Source organism: Megalobrama amblycephala, linkage group LG23 (assembly GCF_018812025.1).
Source record: "Megalobrama amblycephala isolate DHTTF-2021 linkage group LG23, ASM1881202v1, whole genome shotgun sequence".
Taxonomy (NCBI): Eukaryota; Metazoa; Chordata; class Actinopteri; order Cypriniformes; family Xenocyprididae; genus Megalobrama; species Megalobrama amblycephala.
In genome coordinates, this window is record NC_063066.1 from 3,774,953 (window position 1) to 3,794,175 (window position 19,223).

Below are 19,223 nucleotides of genomic sequence, written 5' to 3' on the forward strand. Positions count from 1 at the left end.
AGGATTGGAAAAACAGTCAGTGTTTCACAATTTGAAGCAGTTAAGGCCTGTGTATACTTCATTTTCCACAGTTGAGTGCACAAGCCTTACAAAGCACTCTTTTGGCCTTGAGCGTGGAAAGAGTCGTTCGGCGCATGCACACTATCTAGTGGACTTTGTTTTTTAAGTCACTTGCACATGCGCGTGGTTACAAAAATTGGGCTGCAGACCCTTCTGATGACACATTATGTCGCACGGACTGTCGTGAACTCGGACGGCCAAAAATAAAAATGATATACTTTTTAACCACAAATGCTTGTCTTATGCATTACGTAATCACGTTAGAAAGGTCACGCGTGACGTGGGCGGAAGTACCGAGCAAGTGTTTACAAAGACTAAATCATACAGCCTTTACAAAAAAAAAAAAAAGGTAAAACAATGATGTTGGAGTTGGAGTTTTTCGCCCTACGGCGGTACTTCCGCCTACGTCATGCTTGACCTTTCCAATGTGATTACGTAATGTATGGCTCATCCCAGAGCTAGTGAAAGACGAGCATTTGTGGTTAAAAAGTATATAATAATTTTTTTTTTTTTTTAGAAAATGACCAATCATTTCACTAGATAAGACCCTTATTCCTCAGTTGGGATTGTGTGACAGTAAAGGCATTTATAAGGTTACAAAGGATTATCTTATGCCTGTTTTACCATATTTTTAATCAAATAAATGCAGCCTTGTTGATCATATAAGAATGCTCTTTCAAAAACATTTTAAAAAGTCTTAAAAAGTTTGCATGGGTAAGCGTGACTCACTTTTTCTTCCAAAAATGTAAGACAGCAGTTTGTTTTGTCCTGCAGAAAGAACTCGGTGACCGTCAGTCCGAGAGCTTGGAGAAAGTGCGGCAGTTGCTGCCTCTGCCCAAGCAGACGCGTGATGTCATCACCTGTGAGCCCCAGGGATCGCTCATTGACACAAAGGGCAACAAAATTGCTGGATTTGAAAAAGAGGTACGTTGCAGCTTTTTGGTGTTATAGTGCTGCTCAGCTGCTGGCGAATCCCCTACATTTGCATTTGTTTTGTGATTTCTCCCACACAGGGTCTTCAGGTGTCGACTAAGCAGAAGATTTCTCCATGGGACGTGTTTGAGGGGCTGAAGCACTCGGCTCCGCTCTCCTGGGGCTGGTTCGGAACCGTGCGGGTCGACCGCAAAGTCACAAAGTTTGAGGAACAGCAGCGGCTCCTGCTTTACCACACCCACATAAAGCCCAAACAACGCAGTTACTATCTGGCGCCCCTCAACCTGCCCCAAGAGGAGGAGGAGCCACCTACACCTGTCGCTCCTGAGCCAGACAAGAAGGTGGATCAAGGGAAGCCGGAGAAGAGCGTCTCCAGTGTCTCAAATGACCCCAGTAAGAAGAAGAAGAAAAAGAAACAGACATCCGCAAATAAACAAGAGGTACAAAAATGTCTATTTATCTATGTATTTATGCAGGGCTCGACATTAACGCTTGTCCGGGACAAGTTGATCTTTTTAAAAGGGCAAGTGAAAGAGGATTTTACTTGCCTGACTGGACAAGTAGCCTGATGAAAATGTCAATAACAACTAAATAATAACTAGGGAGTCACCAAAATGCGAGAATGACTCTGATTTTATAACATTTAGTGTAAATGGCGATTGATAGTGGATAATGTACTTATCTTGAGGAGAAATCGAATCAAATGAGCGCAGTACTCAAATAATCTTGGTTAACATACTGCGGTAAAATCCAAAATGTGGATTTTTTATATTTATAAAATATGATACAATTAAGCAACATCACACGACTTCCCGAATACCATCACGATTAAAAATGTGACCATGATTTCATACGACATTTCAATAAACAAGTAGTTAAAATTAAGTCACTTGCAAACAAAGATCACAGCAGAACCATAGCGCAACTCACAGCAACACTCAACTGTGTTTCATTACTGAATGATTTAGCCTTTTAAACAAATCAGTTGAGTCAAAGATTCAATGACTCATTCACAAACAACTGCCTCAGCCGTTTGAATGAATCATTTGAATGAATGACTCATTGACTCACTATTCAGACAGTCACTTGCCTTCACCTACTGGCGGTTTAGTTTCATGTTTTTTCCCCAACATTTCTTATTTGCATTTTCAAAAAATACTCAAAACAATCTCATATCGTTATTTAATGCAGTTGTAATTTTTTTAGTGTAAATTCTTTCATTTGATTGGTAACAGCCCTATAGTGTCTTATTATTCTAATTGAATTTATTGATCAAATTTAAGAATTTAAAATGAAAGATGAAGCATACATTTAATCGTATAAGGAAAAAAAAAAGCCATTTATAAAGGAAAAAAAAAAAAATGCCCTCAGGGTAAATATCACAAATATGCAGATTTAAATATTTCAAAGTTGATAGAACACTGAGAATATTGCTTCAGAATAGATTACATTTACAACACAAAAATCCTATTTTTTCCTTTTTTTTTAATCGTACAAGTGAATGACCGATTTACTCAGGCTTGTTGGGAGGCTTGTTGTCGAGCCCTGATATGTATGCATGTATGTTTATTGAAAAGCTATAAATGGGAAACGAGATGAAAATCAAGATGTTTGATTGGTTCCTGTGGTCTAGGACTACAAGCCACACAACCCAGCAGTCATGCAGTTCCCGCAAGGCATGGCCCCTGATCTTATGAACATGGGCCAATCGAACATGCCTTTTCAGATATCCTACCCGCGTCCTATGATATATGCCCAAAACCAGCCTCTACCACCAGGTCAGTACATATCCCAGCATGCCTAAACCTCTCAAACTCATAACATGGCTTTTTTTTGTTACTTTAAAGAACTGTGTGAACTTAAAAAAGCAGTTTCAGTAATTTTTGCATTATAAAATGCATGTAGGATATCTTCTACTTGTTCGTTTATGCTTTCTTTTCCACATTTCCCCCCTAAGGAGGCCCCGGTTTGGAGCCCCCTTTCCGTCCCAGGACTCCTATGAACAAAATTCCTCCACGTCCCAATTATATACAGGCTGCTAGCATGGGCAACATGATGGGAATGGACAAGCCATACCAAATGAACTATAAACCCCCACCCAGCATGCCTCAGGGGCAGATTCTCCGTCATCAGCTACAGGTCAGACTGGTGAGTCTGGTTTTACTAATCAAGACCCCAGACTAAAAACACACGGTTTCCTTGAATTGTTTTATCTACTTCATTTTATAATAGGTGTCCTGTAATTGTCAAATGTGCACTGCAGAGGCCCCACACATATTTAGGAATCAAAATATCATACAGACTTGGTGTTGCACTCTTTTGACCACTGTTTCCGGGTCCCAAAAGCAGCAAACGGTGCTAAAAAACACTCACAGTGTGCTGTACTACTGGCGAAAAATCATAATCTAACCTTAATCTCCATAGCTAAAACTCATTTGGCCAGACAGTGATTTATCTTTTCTGAATCATTATAAATGAATGTGCTATAAATGACTGTTGAGAATTGAGGTGGAGAGGCTTGCTGGAAACAGTATTATTGAAAGGTAGATACGTCACAACTAGGGGCTGCACGATGAATTGCAATTAAACCGAAATCGCGATTTGCCATAGTGCAATGATGAATTCGCAAAGGCTTCGATTTTTAACTAAACATGCACTGCGTGTTAGTGAAGAGCGGCTCTGTGATCAATAGTAAATACATTTAAAGTAGTAAATGCTTATAATGTGCATTTGAAAAAGCAATATGCATCAAACATCTTCCCAAACTTGTAATGAGAAGCGTTCACAAACCTGACAACATTTAAGACAACATTTAATAACATGTCCTTACTCCAAACTCACTTCATAACATCAGTCTTGAGCTTTTTTGTGCTTCATCGTAGAATGAGGCAGACAATATATTATTTTATAGTACTCTATACAGTGATAAAGGCTATGTTGATTAGTATTGCATTATAAATGTACTTTATTATTATGAAAATATGCGAGAAAGTTTGTGTTTATTGTCTTCATGCTTAATCAAAGCGTTTTTATCTTCTTTTTCGATAGCTTGATGGCCTGAATTTCCTGAAACGTCAAAAGTTATTACTTCTGTGAGCAGGGTTGCCAGATTTTCACAACAAAACCCGCCCAATTGCTACTCAAAACTAGCCCAAAACTAACCCAGTTGCATTTCAGGGGGTAAAAAAACATGTACTGTGAGGTAATATCTGCAAAATTAGCATTCCAGGGTCTAAATATCACGTTATTGGGATCTTTTCAATCCGCATACATGAAAAACAACCCGCGGCAACACTGTTAAAGTAGCCCAATTCCATGGGAGAACGACGGACTTGGCAACACTGGGGATAGCTTGATGGCCTTGTCCACATTAGGGATTTCCTAGAAAGAATTCCTAGAATTTTTTTCATTTGTTTAAAAAAAAATTGCAATTAGATTTTTTTTTTTTTTTTTTCAAAATCGTGCAGACCTAGTTACAACTTAAGCTGATAAGCAGTCAGCTAGTGACACCAAACAACTTCTCACAACACCTTTAGCAACCACCTTGCAACACCCTGGTGGCACATGCAAGCACTATCCATTTTTTGTCTTTTAGTGATTGTGAATGTTAAATTCAGGACGATTGGAAATGGGAGGCATGCATGTTTGTTTGTTGGTCTTTTCAGGGGAATCATAATCATTTAATGGGACAGCAGATTAGACCAGTGGCACCTAATCAACAGTATTCATCAATGCAGCCGACACAGGCAAGTTCTTGTGCATTTACAGCCACTTGGCACATTTGCAATGTTAATTGTTCAGCATTCACTGAAACCCAGAGATCACAACCCATTAGCGTCATGTTTCTCTCTTCAGAACATTTCCCAGGGATACACACCCTACGGTCCACATATGGGGATTCAGCCACACCCCTCTCAGACCGCTGGAATTGTTTCTAGCTCATACAGTAACCAGGGCTTCGGAGGAGGACATCCTGGCCCAAACCCAGGCATGGTGGATTCTCTTAGACAAATGCAGCAGAGGCCGAGCGGCTATGTCCATCAGCAGGCTTCTGGAGCATACGGACACACAATGCAGAACACTCAAAGGTCAGTCACAGACCTCCTAAAATAATCAGATTTGCTTAATGATGGTATCATAAATCATCAAACTTTCAATACTGCCATACTTATTTAGTAACATTTTACCGCACAACCCTAATTGGAAGCAGTGTAAAACAAATCAGCTCATCTTTCACCATCTGTCTCAGATTCTCCCATCAGCCCATGCAGCAGGCACCTATGATGCACGGCCTGGCTCAAGGTCACATGGCACCCCAGGGCATGCACCCCAACATGAGGCCCAATCAGATGATGGACCAGCAGCAGCAGCAACAACAGCCGATGATAAGACAGCATCCAGCTCTCCGAGTGCGTACATGCACACACCTAAAGTCGATCACGTTGTAGGGATGCACCGATGCCACTTTTTCCAGAACAAGTCTGATACGGATTTATTTTTAGTACTTGCCGATAGCGAGTAGTACCGATACCTGTATTTTCATTGCTTTTTAATTTTTAAAAAATATTGGGCAGAGAAAGCAAAAGAATATGAATCAGATGCATTGGCTTAGCAAATAGATATTTCCTTCAGTTATTGACATCACAAACCCCAAAATTTACATAAGCCCCGCCCCTGAGAACACACAACAAAGGGGGCGGGGCCATGTTGGGCTGCTTTAGAGAAGAGGAAGAGTTGTTGTAGTAGAGTGTTGTTGTCATGCCGTCATTTTACGCCGGACTGCTTCACAAACGAGGCTCAATTCAACACAAAAGATGAACATGACGGCACATGCTAGTGTATGAGTTGAATCAACTCCACAGCAACTACATCAATTTATCCACTAACCATTCAGAAACGACTAAAAGTTGTAACTTCTTCCTGAGTCTCTCCATCAGTGTCGACTCCGGTTTGAACAATGTAAGGCTGAACACTTTCGTCATTTTGGCTGCATGAGATTCTCCAGCTTTGTTGTTGTTGAGCTGTTAAAGCTCCGCCCTCTTCTGGAAAGGGGGCCGGGAGCAGCAGCTCATTTGCATTTAAAGGGACACACACAAATGAGCATTTGTGAATTTGTCCATTCAAGCGCAAGAAGCAGTGAAAGAGAACTAAATTTAAAAGGCTATTCATGTGCTTAGAGGTAGCTTTCTGGGTGTGTGCTTCGGATGTTTACGCACTTGAAAACTTCATGTGATTACTATACCGCCTTCCTGTAATTATGTAGGGAACCACTCGTTATACGTAAATCACGTAACACTTCATGTTTTTACTTGCACATACGATTTAGTTTCAATTTGAATGACTCGTGTGCTGAGTGAATGATCAGCAATCAAGAGCATGCAACAGAAGTGCGTTCCCTTTCTCTATACCGTCATTTAACGTTAGTAATATGCTACTCATTTTACTTTATTCGCAATTGCCATTTCCGACCAAACTACAAACTTTCCAGCGATGTCAGTGGAAAAAGTGATTTGCATCTGTGCTGCTGTGCACTCCTCGTTTCACTTATCAGCTTGCGCACATCAGATATATAGCTGTAAATATTTAATTTATATATTATATATAGACGTAACATATTTAAAAGTTTAACATTCTATTAATTTGCTTCATAGACATCCTTCTCTGCTCTGTTTGCTCTGTTGTTGTTGTTTGCGTCACAAGCACTGTACTGTACAGTATCGGATGTTAGAGCACGAGTACACGAGCGCAGTATCAGGACCTATACTGGTATTGGTGCATCCCTATCACATTGCATTGTGGGATACAGCATGTTTTGGGAGTATTCTGCACATTTCAGGCTATTCCGTGCAACAAGAGAAGACGTAATGCATACTTACTGGCTTTCTAGTGACTCGCCTGTAATGTCATTGTGTTTGTCGTCTTAGCAGCAGCAGCAGCAGCAGGTTCAACAACAAGTGCAGCAGCAGCAGCAGGTCCAGCAGCAGCAGGTTCAGCCTCAGCAGGTGCCGCAGCAGCAGGTTCAGCAGCAGGTGGCAGCAGCTCAGCCCCCCGCCCAGGCCCTGGGCATGCAGCCTCTGCCGCCGCAGCAGCCCATGGTAATAACCCGAGCGGGGTTATTATAAAACACTTCTAGCAGCCTTTTGTGGATTTTTAGACATTTAATTCTATATCATTTTATTTTGCCTCAGTTCCCACGTCAAGGCATGCAGCAAACCCAGCAGCAGCAGCAGACTGCAGCACTGGTCCGACAGCTCCAGCAGCAGCTCTCAAGTATGCTTGAATCTTCATGTTTCTCAGTTTCAAACGGTCATGATACACTGTTCATATTTTTGCTGTTTATATACTACACTCCAAAAGTGTTCAAATGCTCATGACAGGATATTAAATCAACATAAATCCTTATCATTCCTTATCAATTTTGACAACTACGTGAATATATTGAATAATATATGCAAGAATAATAACAGTATTCATGCATAAATGTTATAGCGATCAGTTTACACTGTTTGTTGCCTAATGTACGACTCCTGTATGTCACTGTAAATCGTCATCCATCACTGGTTTTCCTTAGCCAACTGAGAGATGTAGTCTGTATTTCACAGCGTGATGAGAAACGGCTTAGGCTGATCCGAAACAATCACAGAATACTTACGAGAGAGGTGGTGCATTTAACATATTAATAATAAAATAAATAATTATATTTTAAATTAATTTTAAGTTATCTCGTGGCCCCCCCTGGAGGATCACTAAGGCCCCCTAGTGGGCTGCGGCCCACAGGTTGAAAACCACTGGTATAGTGCATTAATAGCGGGAGAGGCGGGAAACAGGGAGAGTCTGTGCGCACGCTGCTTGTCTAATCCAACAAATGCCTGCATCGAAAGCGCGAGTACTGTGTGAGGGACAAGTTTCAGTGACATTAGTACATTAAACTATAGGGCTGGGTAAACAATATCGATTTCTCGATTTTAATCGATTCTCATTTTTACGAACCGATATCGATTCTTAAATCCAAAGAATCGATTAGTCTAGTCTGTTTTCAGTTGATGAATGAGCAGAATATGTAGCGCCTCCCATCCAATAAATCACAATAATCTGTTACTTTTGATATGAAGCAAAGTCTCAGATTTCAAATGACGTCCATCTTATTATGAGATTCAAAAAATAAATACTGTTTTGGCGCTGTTTAATGTGGCGTGACCGATCGCTTTAGCGCCTCAGTTAAAGAGAAGCATGTGATCATCCTCTCCTCCGCTTTAATACCAGTTACAGCGAAATAAACATGCATGAACATCTGAAGGTATGTTAAAATATACAGTACAACTTTCTGAAATCCGTATCATGTCTCGTGTAATCGCTCAATCAGTGTTTCAACCTCGTAAAGACGTCAATAAAACAGCTTCAGTGTCACGTGACGTCACATTTACCTCAGAAAAACATATTCAGTGACCATAAACTCATTAGTCAGATAGAAAAGTGAACTCTAGAAAGATAAATATAGCTATGCACCGTTACATATTCATTATAATATTTAATGTTCTTCAATATTTAGTGCATGTTTGAGTAAATCAGTTCTGACAGCCACGATTTAAATGTTTATATTTAAAAAAAAAAATGAATGAGTAGAAATATGATTATGTAATTCTAAACATGATTGAGTGTAATTTAAGTGTTTGTATAGAAATAAGTTAATTTAACCTTCAATATTATTATAGTAGTACCAGCTGACTCCCATGTGTAGTTTACAGCATTAGTTGAGGGATTTTTTTCCTCTAGAAAATTTGCCATGTGCTGAAACTGAAATACTAAATCCAAAATAATCGATATCGAAACGAAAGCATGTGAATAGTAATCGAATCAAGAAAATTGTCAATACCCAGCCCTATTAAACTACTATGTTAATTATAATGGATAATAATGCAATGGGGGAATATTTGTGATTGCTGATAATAATAAAAAATTATCAATAATTTAAAAAAAAAATTCTTATTTTTGCTTAAAATATAGCGATAGTATCGTATCACGAGTTCAAAATTGCGATTTGTATCGAATTGTGACATGACTGTATAGTTACACCCCTATTTAAGATGAAATATGGAATTAAGAATAAGAATTTACGATAATAAATATATTGCACCCAGAGTAAATAAGAGTAAAAAGTAAATAACTATAAGGCGTCCAGAGTATGTGATTTTTGTGTATGTGTGGTGTTCCTTTTTTTCTTTCATTTAAAAAAGTTACATTTATTGGTGAATCATGAACATTAGTAAATGAGACAGTTGTCTTTGCTCTCATTTAAACTGAAGTTGCGTGTATCCACGGCCGAGTGCTCGTCAACACGCCGTCTGTGTTATTGTGGTCTTCCGCAGTTGTTTGTTGTTCAGTCTTTTGCATTTGTTTGTTTGTTTTTTTAAGTGTAAGACATTGTGCTGGGCCAGTGTTGCCACCTGGTGGACCAACTGATCAGTGCAAAAAAAATAAGGTGCATGTGCCAGCTGAGCTACTACACTGATTAACAAAATTTAATTCAGGCAAACTGTATGCATACCCTAATGGAGTACACTTTGGGCTTTAAGAAATGCTTTTGTAGTAGCTCTAATATTAATATTTACTTCACGTGTTCATTTTCTGTACTAAAATTAGTTTGTTGTTTTTTTTTTCTTTTCTTTCTCCAGATACTCAACCTGGACAGAACACCAACTCATATTACTGAGAATGTCTGAATGAATTTCAGCGGTGGTAAAGAATAGTTTTGTGTCCGCTCAAGCGACGAGGACCCCTGCACCTGAAGGAAGCCCACAGGGCTGTATCTAAAGTAGATTGTTTTTCAGACATACATTTCTGAAAGTCATAGAGGCGTCGTTCTGTGAAACATTGAGGTGAACAATGAAAGAGTTTATGTAAAAAGAAGTACAGGAAATTATAAGAAATATTGCAACTTTTTTTATTTTATTTCAATTTGTACAATTTTTCAGTTTTGTGTATTTCTCATTAAAAAAAATCATGTCACTTTTTATTCCTTGTCGTAACATTATAGAGTGTGTCCTTTGGTATCCCAACACCATTTACCACTGTTATCTTTTATTACTACATTCATTGAGATTTTGACTTCCTCCCTTTCACCTGGCTCCTCTCAAGGCGATTAAACAACACTCCCAAGTCAGGACCCAGCGCTCTTCCTTCTAAACCACAGTCTCTTCCTTCATACCTCATCAGGAACTTGAGAGAATCCCAATTTCTCTCCTCAGGCGTGACTCCCAACCTAGATAAAATTTTGTCTGCAAGATCTGGCACCACAGGTTGCAGGAGTATCCCATACATCCTGAGGCACTCTAAAGACACGTGAAGGATGGTGTCAAGCCACCGCTGGTCTTCAGGATCTTTCCGATCGAGCTTCCACGGAGCATGTCTTTGGACGAACGTGTTAGTCAGGCGAACGCATGCGCTAACGGCCTCCAGTGCTTTATATATGTGTAGGTTCTCAAAGTGCTGCTCTACTAAGACCGGAAGCGCAGATACGGCCTCCAGCATTCTGTAGTCTTCCGAGACGGCTTTTCCACGGAGCTCTTTTGGGAAGCAGGTGTTGCAGAAGTGAGGATACACCTGTGTAGGGTTGAGTGAAAGAGCAGTGCAGCGGTTTAAAAGCCCTCCGAGAGTGTCCGCTAACTCGCTGTTGCACATCTTAATGACTTTATCGTCATAATAGTCACAGTCCGAGTCAGGAACACCTTGTCTCAGGAGGAAGTAGCGCAGGCCGTCCGCAGTGAACTTCTCCACGGCGTCCAATGGGTTGATCACGTTTCCAAGACTCTTGGACATTTTCTTTCCCTCCACCGTCCAGTGAGAGTGCACGAATATCGTCTGAGGAAGAGGCAATCCCGCAGCCAGGAGAAACGCCGGCCAGTATATCGCGTGAAACTTAAGAATGTCCTTACCGACAACATGATGCACAGATGTCCACCACTGGGAGTGATTCTGTGGGTAATTAACAACGGTTAAGTAGTTCACCAGAGCGTCCAACCACACGTAGATGACCTGTTCCGGATCTCCCGGGACCGGAATACCCCACTGGAGGCGGCTCTTCTGCCGAGAGACTGACAGATCTGGGATCTCGTCTTCCAGCCACTGAAGAACCAAGTGATGAAACTTCACAGGCCGGATGATATTTGGGTTTAATCGAAGCCAATGAAGCAGTTCAGTGCGAAAATCCGATAGGCGGAACATGTAATTGTCCTCCTTCATCCACTCCACCTGTCAAAGAGGATAGAGAAATTATTTTATGCCACTTTGAAGAGCTTTAGAGGAGTTTGGTTAGGTCTTGACGAAGTCAATATAGTGGAATAAAAACAACATCTAGTCTTTTTCGCTGCAACTTCAAAGGAAGCAAGACAGTGTTGTCGAAACTAGTGCTGGATCCCTGAGGTAATGTTATGTTACACTGTTTGCTACCCTGGCATAATGATCTCATCGTTAATACTCCTCACCATTTATTCTGAGGGAATGACAGATTGTTTTCTATATATACATTTTCTTTAAAGTATCCTTGAAAAGGGGTTTGATTGGTCAAACAGAGGTGGTTTTTTCTTGAATTCGGTGATTAAAGGTGCTTTTCAAAAGATGTAATGTAAGACTTAAATGTCCCCTGAATGTGTCTGTGAAGTTTCAGCTCAAAATACCCCATAGTTTTTTTTAATAAATTTTTTTAACTGCCTATCATTATAAATGCGCCGATTCAGGCTGCGGCCCCTTTAAATCTCGTGCTCCACGCCCCAAGAGCTCGCGCTTGCCTTAAACAGCACAAAGTTCACACAGCTAATATAACCCTCAAAATTAATCTTTACAAAGTGTTCGTCATGCAACATGTCTAATTGTGTAAGTACGGTGTTTATTTGGATGTTTACATTTGATTCTGAATGAGTTTGATGGTGCTCCGTGGCTAAAGCTAACATTACACACTGTTGGAGAGATTTATAAAGAATGAAGTTGTGTTTATGAATTATACAGACTCCAAGTGTTTAAAAATGAAAATAGCGACGGCTCTTGTCTCCGTGAATACAGTAAGAAACGATGGTAACTTCAACCACATTTAACAGTACATTAGCGACATGCTAACGAAACATTTAGAAAGACAATTTACAAATATCACTAAAAATATCATGATATCATGGATCATGTCAGTTATTATCGCTCCATCTGCCATTTTTCGCTATTGTTCTTGTTTGCTTACCTAGTCTGATGATTCAGCTGTGCACAGATCCAGACGTTAATACTGGCTGCCCTTGTCTAATGCCTTGAACATGAGCTGGCATATGCAAATATTGGGGGCGTGCATATTAATGATCCCGACTGTTATGTAACAGTCGGTGTTATGTTGAGATTCGCCTGTTCTTCGGAGGTCTTTTAAACAAATGAGATTTATATAAGAAGGAGGAAACAATGGCGTTTGAAACTCACTGTATGTCATTTCCATGTACTGAACTCTTGTTATTCAACTATGCCGAGGTAAATTCAATTTTTGAATCTAGGGCACCTTTAACTTCTCCACAATGTCGTCCGCCATTTTATATGCACAAGCCCTTAAATTAGAATGAATTCTGATTGGTTGTCAGTATTTTATCATTCAACAGCTGGAAAAAAAAAAATCGTTCTGAAAGTGATCCTAATGATACCGTTTCTCTATATCGTTATAGTAATAGTGTGGTGTGGGCTGTGCTATTATTCTAGAATGATTTTTAGAACAATATCTTTATCGTTATTGTTCTTGTAGTGAACAGGCCTTTAGTCAAAGTATCATCTAAAATTTAAGTAAAAGTAAGAATTTTTTTTACCTTAAATTTTAAAAATTGAAATTAATACTTTTTAAGGCAACACCATGGAACTTTTGGCGCTCGATAAACAGAACTGCACGGAAGAACATTGTAGCCGGATCTACTGCTCTCTGTTTATGTCTATGACGAGTCACACAGGTACTGTGCTGCTACTCAGCTGTTCATACCAGACTGGTCTGAAATAATCTGAATATAAAATATTGCATCCCAAATGATGCACTATGTACTCATCCATGTTGTGCGTGAGCTATATAACGTTATTTAACAACAGAGTCTGAGAGCCGCTTCCCCTCCGCTATATACTTAAAGCTGCGACAGTTGAGTGCTTGAAGTGTCCAACATTCCACACTCCATTTTTTTCCGTTAATTTAGTGCATTATCCGGGTATTTAAAGTGTACTTTTTCTTTTTGGAATTTTCAGTGTGAACACACTACTCACACTATTTGACATTTTTAAGTATACAGAATAGTGCATAAGTACGCAAATTGGGACGCACCTATAGAATAACACAAGATGCATCACTAATTTTAGTTGCGTCCCAAATGACGCACTATACACTATGCACTTATACACTATGCACTCATCCATGTAGTGCGTGAATTGTATACGGTTATTTTGTCATTTAACAACGGAGTCCGATCCTCCCTTCCCCTCCGCTACGTAATTAAAGCTGCGACAGTCGAGTGCACGAAGTGTCCAACATTCCACACTTCGTTTTTTTCCGTTAATTTAGTGCATCATCCGGGTATTTAAAGTGCACTTTTTCTTTTTGGAACTTTCAGTGTGAATGCATTACTCGCACTATTTAAACTTAAAAACGTCATAGAATAGTGCATAAGTACGCGAATTGGGACGCACCTTTTTTTTTTTTGAATGGGAGAAAGTGCAACGCGCAATATGGCAGAATAAGTCGCCGATTGGTAAAGTCATCGTGTCACTGCAGCGGCCTTTAGAAGCTCCGGTTCCTATAGAAACAGTCAGACGCACGCTTCCGAAATGAGACACAAGAGACGCATTAGCTTGATCCAGCCTGAAAATACCGTTTATAGTCATGATTCGAGCGTTTAGAAACAAAATTTATGTGACATTTCATTGGTGATTTCAAATATAAAATTAAATCGAAAGCTTGGCAAACAGTTCTGGAGAATTTGTTTCATTCAAAGAGATAGAAGCTGCACCTGGATGCCCGAGAGGCGTTTCAAAGATGGACGCCGAGTGAAATGACTCGTCTTAAAGGGACTTTGATCATAATGATTAAAGATTTGGAAAATGGATTCATGATGTACTTGTTCATTATACAAATTTTGAACACAAAAAAAGTTACATATTGGCAACCAGTGGATGTATTTTAGATCAGTTTTCAATCTTTTAGATGCCACAAACCCCCAAATATCATCTTCATGAGATGGGCCGCCATCCTAATAGAAAGACCCAATTTATACTACTTTAAATCAATGTACTATACCAATGTAAAATATTATTTGCAAAATAGTGTTACTTTTTATTTCTACTCAATTTGTTTCCGTACAGTTAGATGCATTTTTATATACAGGGAGTGCAGAATTATTAGGCAAGTTGATTTTCTGATCATATTTTTTTCCCAAGCACATTTTACCAATTCCAATCCACATCAATCTTAATAACTACTATTAATATTGTTTTTAATCATTTATAAGTGATATATAATTGTTCATGAAGGCTGGAAATGAAAAATGCCTTATATTCAGGTGTGCAGAATTATTAGGCAAGTTTTCTTTTACAGGCAAAATGAGCCAAAAAAGAGATTTAACTCAGACTGAAAAGTCAAAAATTATTAAATACTCATGAGAAGGACGCAATACTAATGCAATACTAGAAATTGCAAAGTTAAAGCATGACCAAGGGACAGCAAAATGCTCATTGGGTCAGCGGGGTCAGACAAAAACAGGTGGAAAAGAAAAGACACATGTTAACTGCAAAATAATTAAGAATTAAGGTGAAGAATTAAGTGTGAAACCATCAGGAACCCTTTAGTCTCCAGCGCCACCATTTTCCAGAACTGCAACCTACCTGGAGTCTCCAGAAGTGCAAGGTCTCAGGATCTCAGAGAGACAGAATCCTAAAAAATGACCCGCACTTGATAAGAATCACAAGCTGAAGTGTTATAAAATACATGAAGACTGGGTTTTAATAGGGCTTATAGACAGACAGCTTGAGAATGACTCCTGATGGACCAGCACCACATCCTCTTGTACCACTGTTTGAAGAATTTATCCAGAATCTGGCAGTAAGGTGTTTGAGTTCACTTTTAGTCCATCTCTTATCCTGAAATGTCTGTCTTGCAGAGATGGACTAAAAATGATCTTCCAAAACTTACTGCCAGATTCTGGAAGATAAATTCTTCAAACAGTGGTACAAGAGGATGTGGTGCTGGTCCTTCAGGAGTCACTCTCAAGCTGTCTGTTTATAAGGCCTATAAAAACCCAGTCTTCATGTATTTTATAACACTTCAGCTTGTGATTCTTATCAAGTGCGGGTCATTTTTTAGGATTCTTTAGCTAACCTAAGTCTCTGAGATCCTGAGACCTTGCACTTCTGGAGACTCCAGGTAGGTTGCAGTTCTGGAAAATGGTGGCGCTGGAGACTAAAGGGTTCCTGATGGTTTCACACATAATTCTTAATTATTTTGCAGTTAACATGTGTCTTTTCTTTTCCACCTGTTTTTGTCTGACCCCGCTGACCCAATGAGCATTTTGCTGTCCCTTGGTCATGCTTTAACTTTGCAATTTCTAGTATTGCATTAGTATTGCGTCCTTCTCATGAGTATTTAATAATTTTTGACTTTTCAGTCTGAGTTAAATCTCTTTTTTGGCTCATTTTGCCTGTAAAAGAAAACTTGCCTAATAATTCTGCACACCTGAATATAAGGCATTTTTCATTTCCAGCCTTCATGAACAATTATATATCACTTATAAATGATTAAAAACAATATTAATAGTAGTTATTAAGATTGATGTGGATTGGAATTGGTAAAATGTGCTTGGGAAAAAAATATGATCAGAAAATCAACTTGCCTAATAATTCTGCACTCCCTGTACATCTTTTTTAATTACCCTCTATTGGACTAATTATGAAATCACAGCTAGGAAAAAATGTTAAATTTTACCTATATTTAAGGCTAAAATCATTTTCCAAAATTAGTTTTCCACATCTAACCTTTAAACTTTTTTAGGGTTTCGTCATTTATAAATTATTTTTTGGCAAATTGTCTGAAACTTCACACACATTCAAATGCATTTTCAACTATCTGAAATCTTTGTGATTCAAAAAATATTAAAAAGCATTATTAACATTCCATTTCATCTTGTGCAACTATATTTAATTTGAAATTTGTGTCAAAATGTGTCAAAAAACTTGACAAATGCAACTTTGCAATTAGTCAAACCATTAAAAAGTGTTGCAATCCACTGACAGAGAAGCATAGGCTTTTACTCAAGAACAGGATTGATGGTACCTTATGGCCGCTCTCCATGGATACTTTTATCGGTCTTCCCTCTGAGTCTATTCTGTCAATAACTTGAGTTGGTGTGAGAAAACTTTCATCTGGAGTGGAGTACCAGCCTTCATAAGTGCCTTTGTAGATGAAGCCTTTGCTGTGGAGAACAGTCCAGAAGTGTTCAACGGCCTGTCGATGTCTTTTCTCTGTTGTCCGGATGTAGTCGGTGTATAAAATGCCACATCTTTGGAAAACATGCTTAAAACTCTGTGAAACCTCAGTGCAGAAGTTCAGAGGGTCTTCACCAGCGTTGCTCGCTGCCTGTTGGATTTTGAGACCATGTTCATCTGTACCTGCAGAGCACAGACAACCTCACTTCAACATACTGATCTCTGGAGCCAGATGCATAAAGCCATTATGTTAAAGGTGCAGTGTGTAAATTTTAACGGCTAGATTGGGAATTGCGATATAGAAGCTATGGTGGCCAATGTCGTCTGAGACCAGTCAAGCAAACGCACTTGGTAGAGCAGTTTGTCCGTTTAGGGCTACTGTAGAAACATTCTGGCACAAAATGGCGACTTAAAGGGTAAGTTCACCCTCATGTCGTTCCACACCCGTAAGGCCTTCGTTAATCTTCGGAACACAAATTAACATATTTTTGATGAAATCTGATGGTTCAGTGAGGCCTGCATAGCCAGCAGTGACATTTCCTCTCTCAAGATCCATTAATGTACTAAAAACATATTTAAATAAGTTCATGTGAGTACAGTGGTTCAATATTAATACTATAAAGCCACGAGAATATTTTTGGTGCGCCAAAAAAACAAAATAATGTTAACGCTTCTCGTTTACTTTGAATGGGTGACGTCATGCGTTGCCGAACTGAATTGTGGGTTCCGTCGCGTCGCTTCACTCACAGAAGTTGAAGATTTCTCTACTTTTCAAGCGCGAACGCAGGCGTCAACCAATCAGATCGCTTTATGCAAACGCCCTAGAGCAGTCGCTAGCCAATTGCGTTCGAGCAACACCGGAAAGTAATGTGATTAGCTGTTATCATTATAACGGTCGCGTCAACACAAGCTTCAGACACGCCCACCGTCAAGTGTTAACGCTGACGCCCCGTGTGAATGCAGCGTCACTGAGCCATCGGATTTCAACAAAAATATCTTAATTTGCGTTCCGAAGATGAACGAAGGTCTTACGGGTGTGGAACGACATGAGGGTGAGTAATTAATGACATTATTTTCATTTTTGGGTGAACTAACCCTTTAAGATGTTCTATGTGGATAGAAATGGATCATTCTAAGATAAAGGCTTAACACCGTTACTGACAATCCTCATTTTGGCTGCGTGAGATTCTCCAGCTTTGTTGTTGAGCTGTTAAAGCTCCGCCCTCTTCTGGAAAGGGGGCCGGGAGCAGCAGCTCATTTGCATTTAAAGGGACACACACAAAAACGGCGTGTTTTTGTTCACACCCAAATAGGGGCAAATTTGACAAGCTATAATAAATGATCTGTGGGGTATTTTGAGCTGAAACTTCACAGACACATTCTGGAGACACCAGAGACTTATATTACATCTTGTATTATAGGTCCACTTTAACTTTTTTCAGTCATGCAGTTCAATGTGTAAAACATACCTGTGGAAAATCTGGAGTTATATCCCTGTAAGAGCTTGAATCTGTGCAGACAGTCAGCAGTGACAGCTGAATACACATGGCCAATGTGAGGAGATGCATTGACGTAGAAGATGGGAGTTGTGATGTAATATGGTTTCGAGCTCTGTGAATGATCTGTGCAAAAGCATCGCAAAGCCTGGCAGTGATAAATACGGGGAAGCCTTCCATGGAGAGCATGTCGGGATAATCTCAGTATTAATGTTTTGGTGCTAGTGAGAATACAGCACGGAGACCTCATCACGAGACAGCTGATGTGAGGCGCGTGAGAGAACATCCGGGTCAGCGCCGTCATTTATTAGTTAAAGGTCCAACAAACCTTCCCTACTTTGAGATAAATCTGTCGAGCTAAAATAAAAAATAATAATAATAAAAAAAACGGTTTTAGATTTGTGTAAGTCAGAAGTCGCACGGGTATATTTGTAGCAATAGCCAACAATACATTGTATGGGTCAAAATTACCTATTTTTTTCTTTTATAGCAAAAATCATTAGGATATTAAGTAAAGATCATGTTCCACTAAGATATTTTGTAAATGTTCTACCGTAAATATATAAAAAATTCTTTTTGTGAGAGGATATGCATTGCTAAGGACTTAATTTGGACAACTTTAAAGGCAATTTTCTCAATATTTTGATTTTTTTGCACCTTCAGATTCCAGATTTTCAAATAGTTGAGTCTCGGCCAAATGTCCCATCCTAACAAACCATACATCAATGGAAAAAGCTTATGTATATTCACCTTTCAGACGGTGTATAAATCTCCAATTTCAAAAAAGCGACCCTTATGACTGGTTTTGTAGTCCAGGGTAACATATAACAAACAAACAAAAAATAAATTAATTAAATAACAATATATAACAATATAAAATATTATGAAAGCAAAAAGCACTAAACAAGACCAATAACCTTGATTTATTAACCCATTAAACACAGTATACCCCATTTCCCCATGATAGATATATATATATATATATATATAATCTACTAACAAGTCATTTACCCACCAGTTGTTTTCTTGTATGTCACTGAGACATAAAACATGGAAAACATCTAAAAAAAAAAAAACTTACAAAAGGAAAATTACAACCATACACTGCGGCAACTATAGTTGCCGGTGGGCTAAAATGGGTTAAGATCTAGTATGACCAACTAACTAGCAGTTATCCAAGGGTTAATCAGTCTAACTTGATAACAAATAATGTAATATGTATGACTTTAAAAGTTATTAAAACTCTTAAAGAAACAAAAATAT

At 39.1% G+C, this 19,223-nt stretch overlaps 2 protein-coding genes across 10 annotated transcripts in view; one reads left to right on the top strand and one right to left on the bottom strand.

The window, feature by feature from the left end:
* Positions 1 to 10,006, top strand: part of med12 (mediator complex subunit 12) — a 43,741-nt gene extending 33,735 nt beyond the window's left edge. For 4 of the 9 annotated variants that reach the window (XM_048176582.1, XM_048176578.1, XM_048176579.1 and 1 more), the window contains exons 35-44: positions 835 to 984; positions 1,074 to 1,433; positions 2,627 to 2,771; positions 2,951 to 3,141; positions 4,659 to 4,739; positions 4,849 to 5,081; positions 5,243 to 5,402; positions 6,918 to 7,088; positions 7,182 to 7,263; positions 9,666 to 10,006. In XM_048176582.1, the coding sequence (XP_048032539.1) occupies positions 835 to 984; positions 1,074 to 1,433; positions 2,627 to 2,771; positions 2,951 to 3,141; positions 4,659 to 4,739; positions 4,849 to 5,081; positions 5,243 to 5,402; positions 6,918 to 7,088; positions 7,182 to 7,263; positions 9,666 to 9,703 (1,611 nt within the window). In that variant the 3' untranslated portion in view covers positions 9,704 to 10,006. Of the gene's footprint in view, positions 1 to 834; positions 985 to 1,073; positions 1,434 to 2,626; positions 2,772 to 2,950; positions 3,142 to 4,658; positions 4,740 to 4,848; positions 5,082 to 5,242; positions 5,403 to 6,917; positions 7,089 to 7,181; positions 7,264 to 9,405; positions 9,473 to 9,665 lie in introns of all 9 variants that reach the window. The other 5 variants (XM_048176581.1, XM_048176585.1, XR_007182736.1 and 2 more) reach the window with 4 other exon arrangements.
* On the bottom strand, positions 9,921 to 18,279 carry mars2 (methionyl-tRNA synthetase 2, mitochondrial). Its single transcript, XM_048176588.1, has 3 exons — positions 17,934 to 18,279; positions 16,313 to 16,647; positions 9,921 to 11,241 (listed from the first exon to the last, which is right to left on the bottom strand). Exons 1-3 carry the CDS (start codon positions 18,262 to 18,264, stop codon positions 10,084 to 10,086), a joined length of 1,824 nt encoding a protein of 607 aa, XP_048032545.1. The 5' UTR covers positions 18,265 to 18,279; the 3' UTR covers positions 9,921 to 10,083.
* Positions 18,280 to 19,223: the final 944 nt, after the last annotated feature.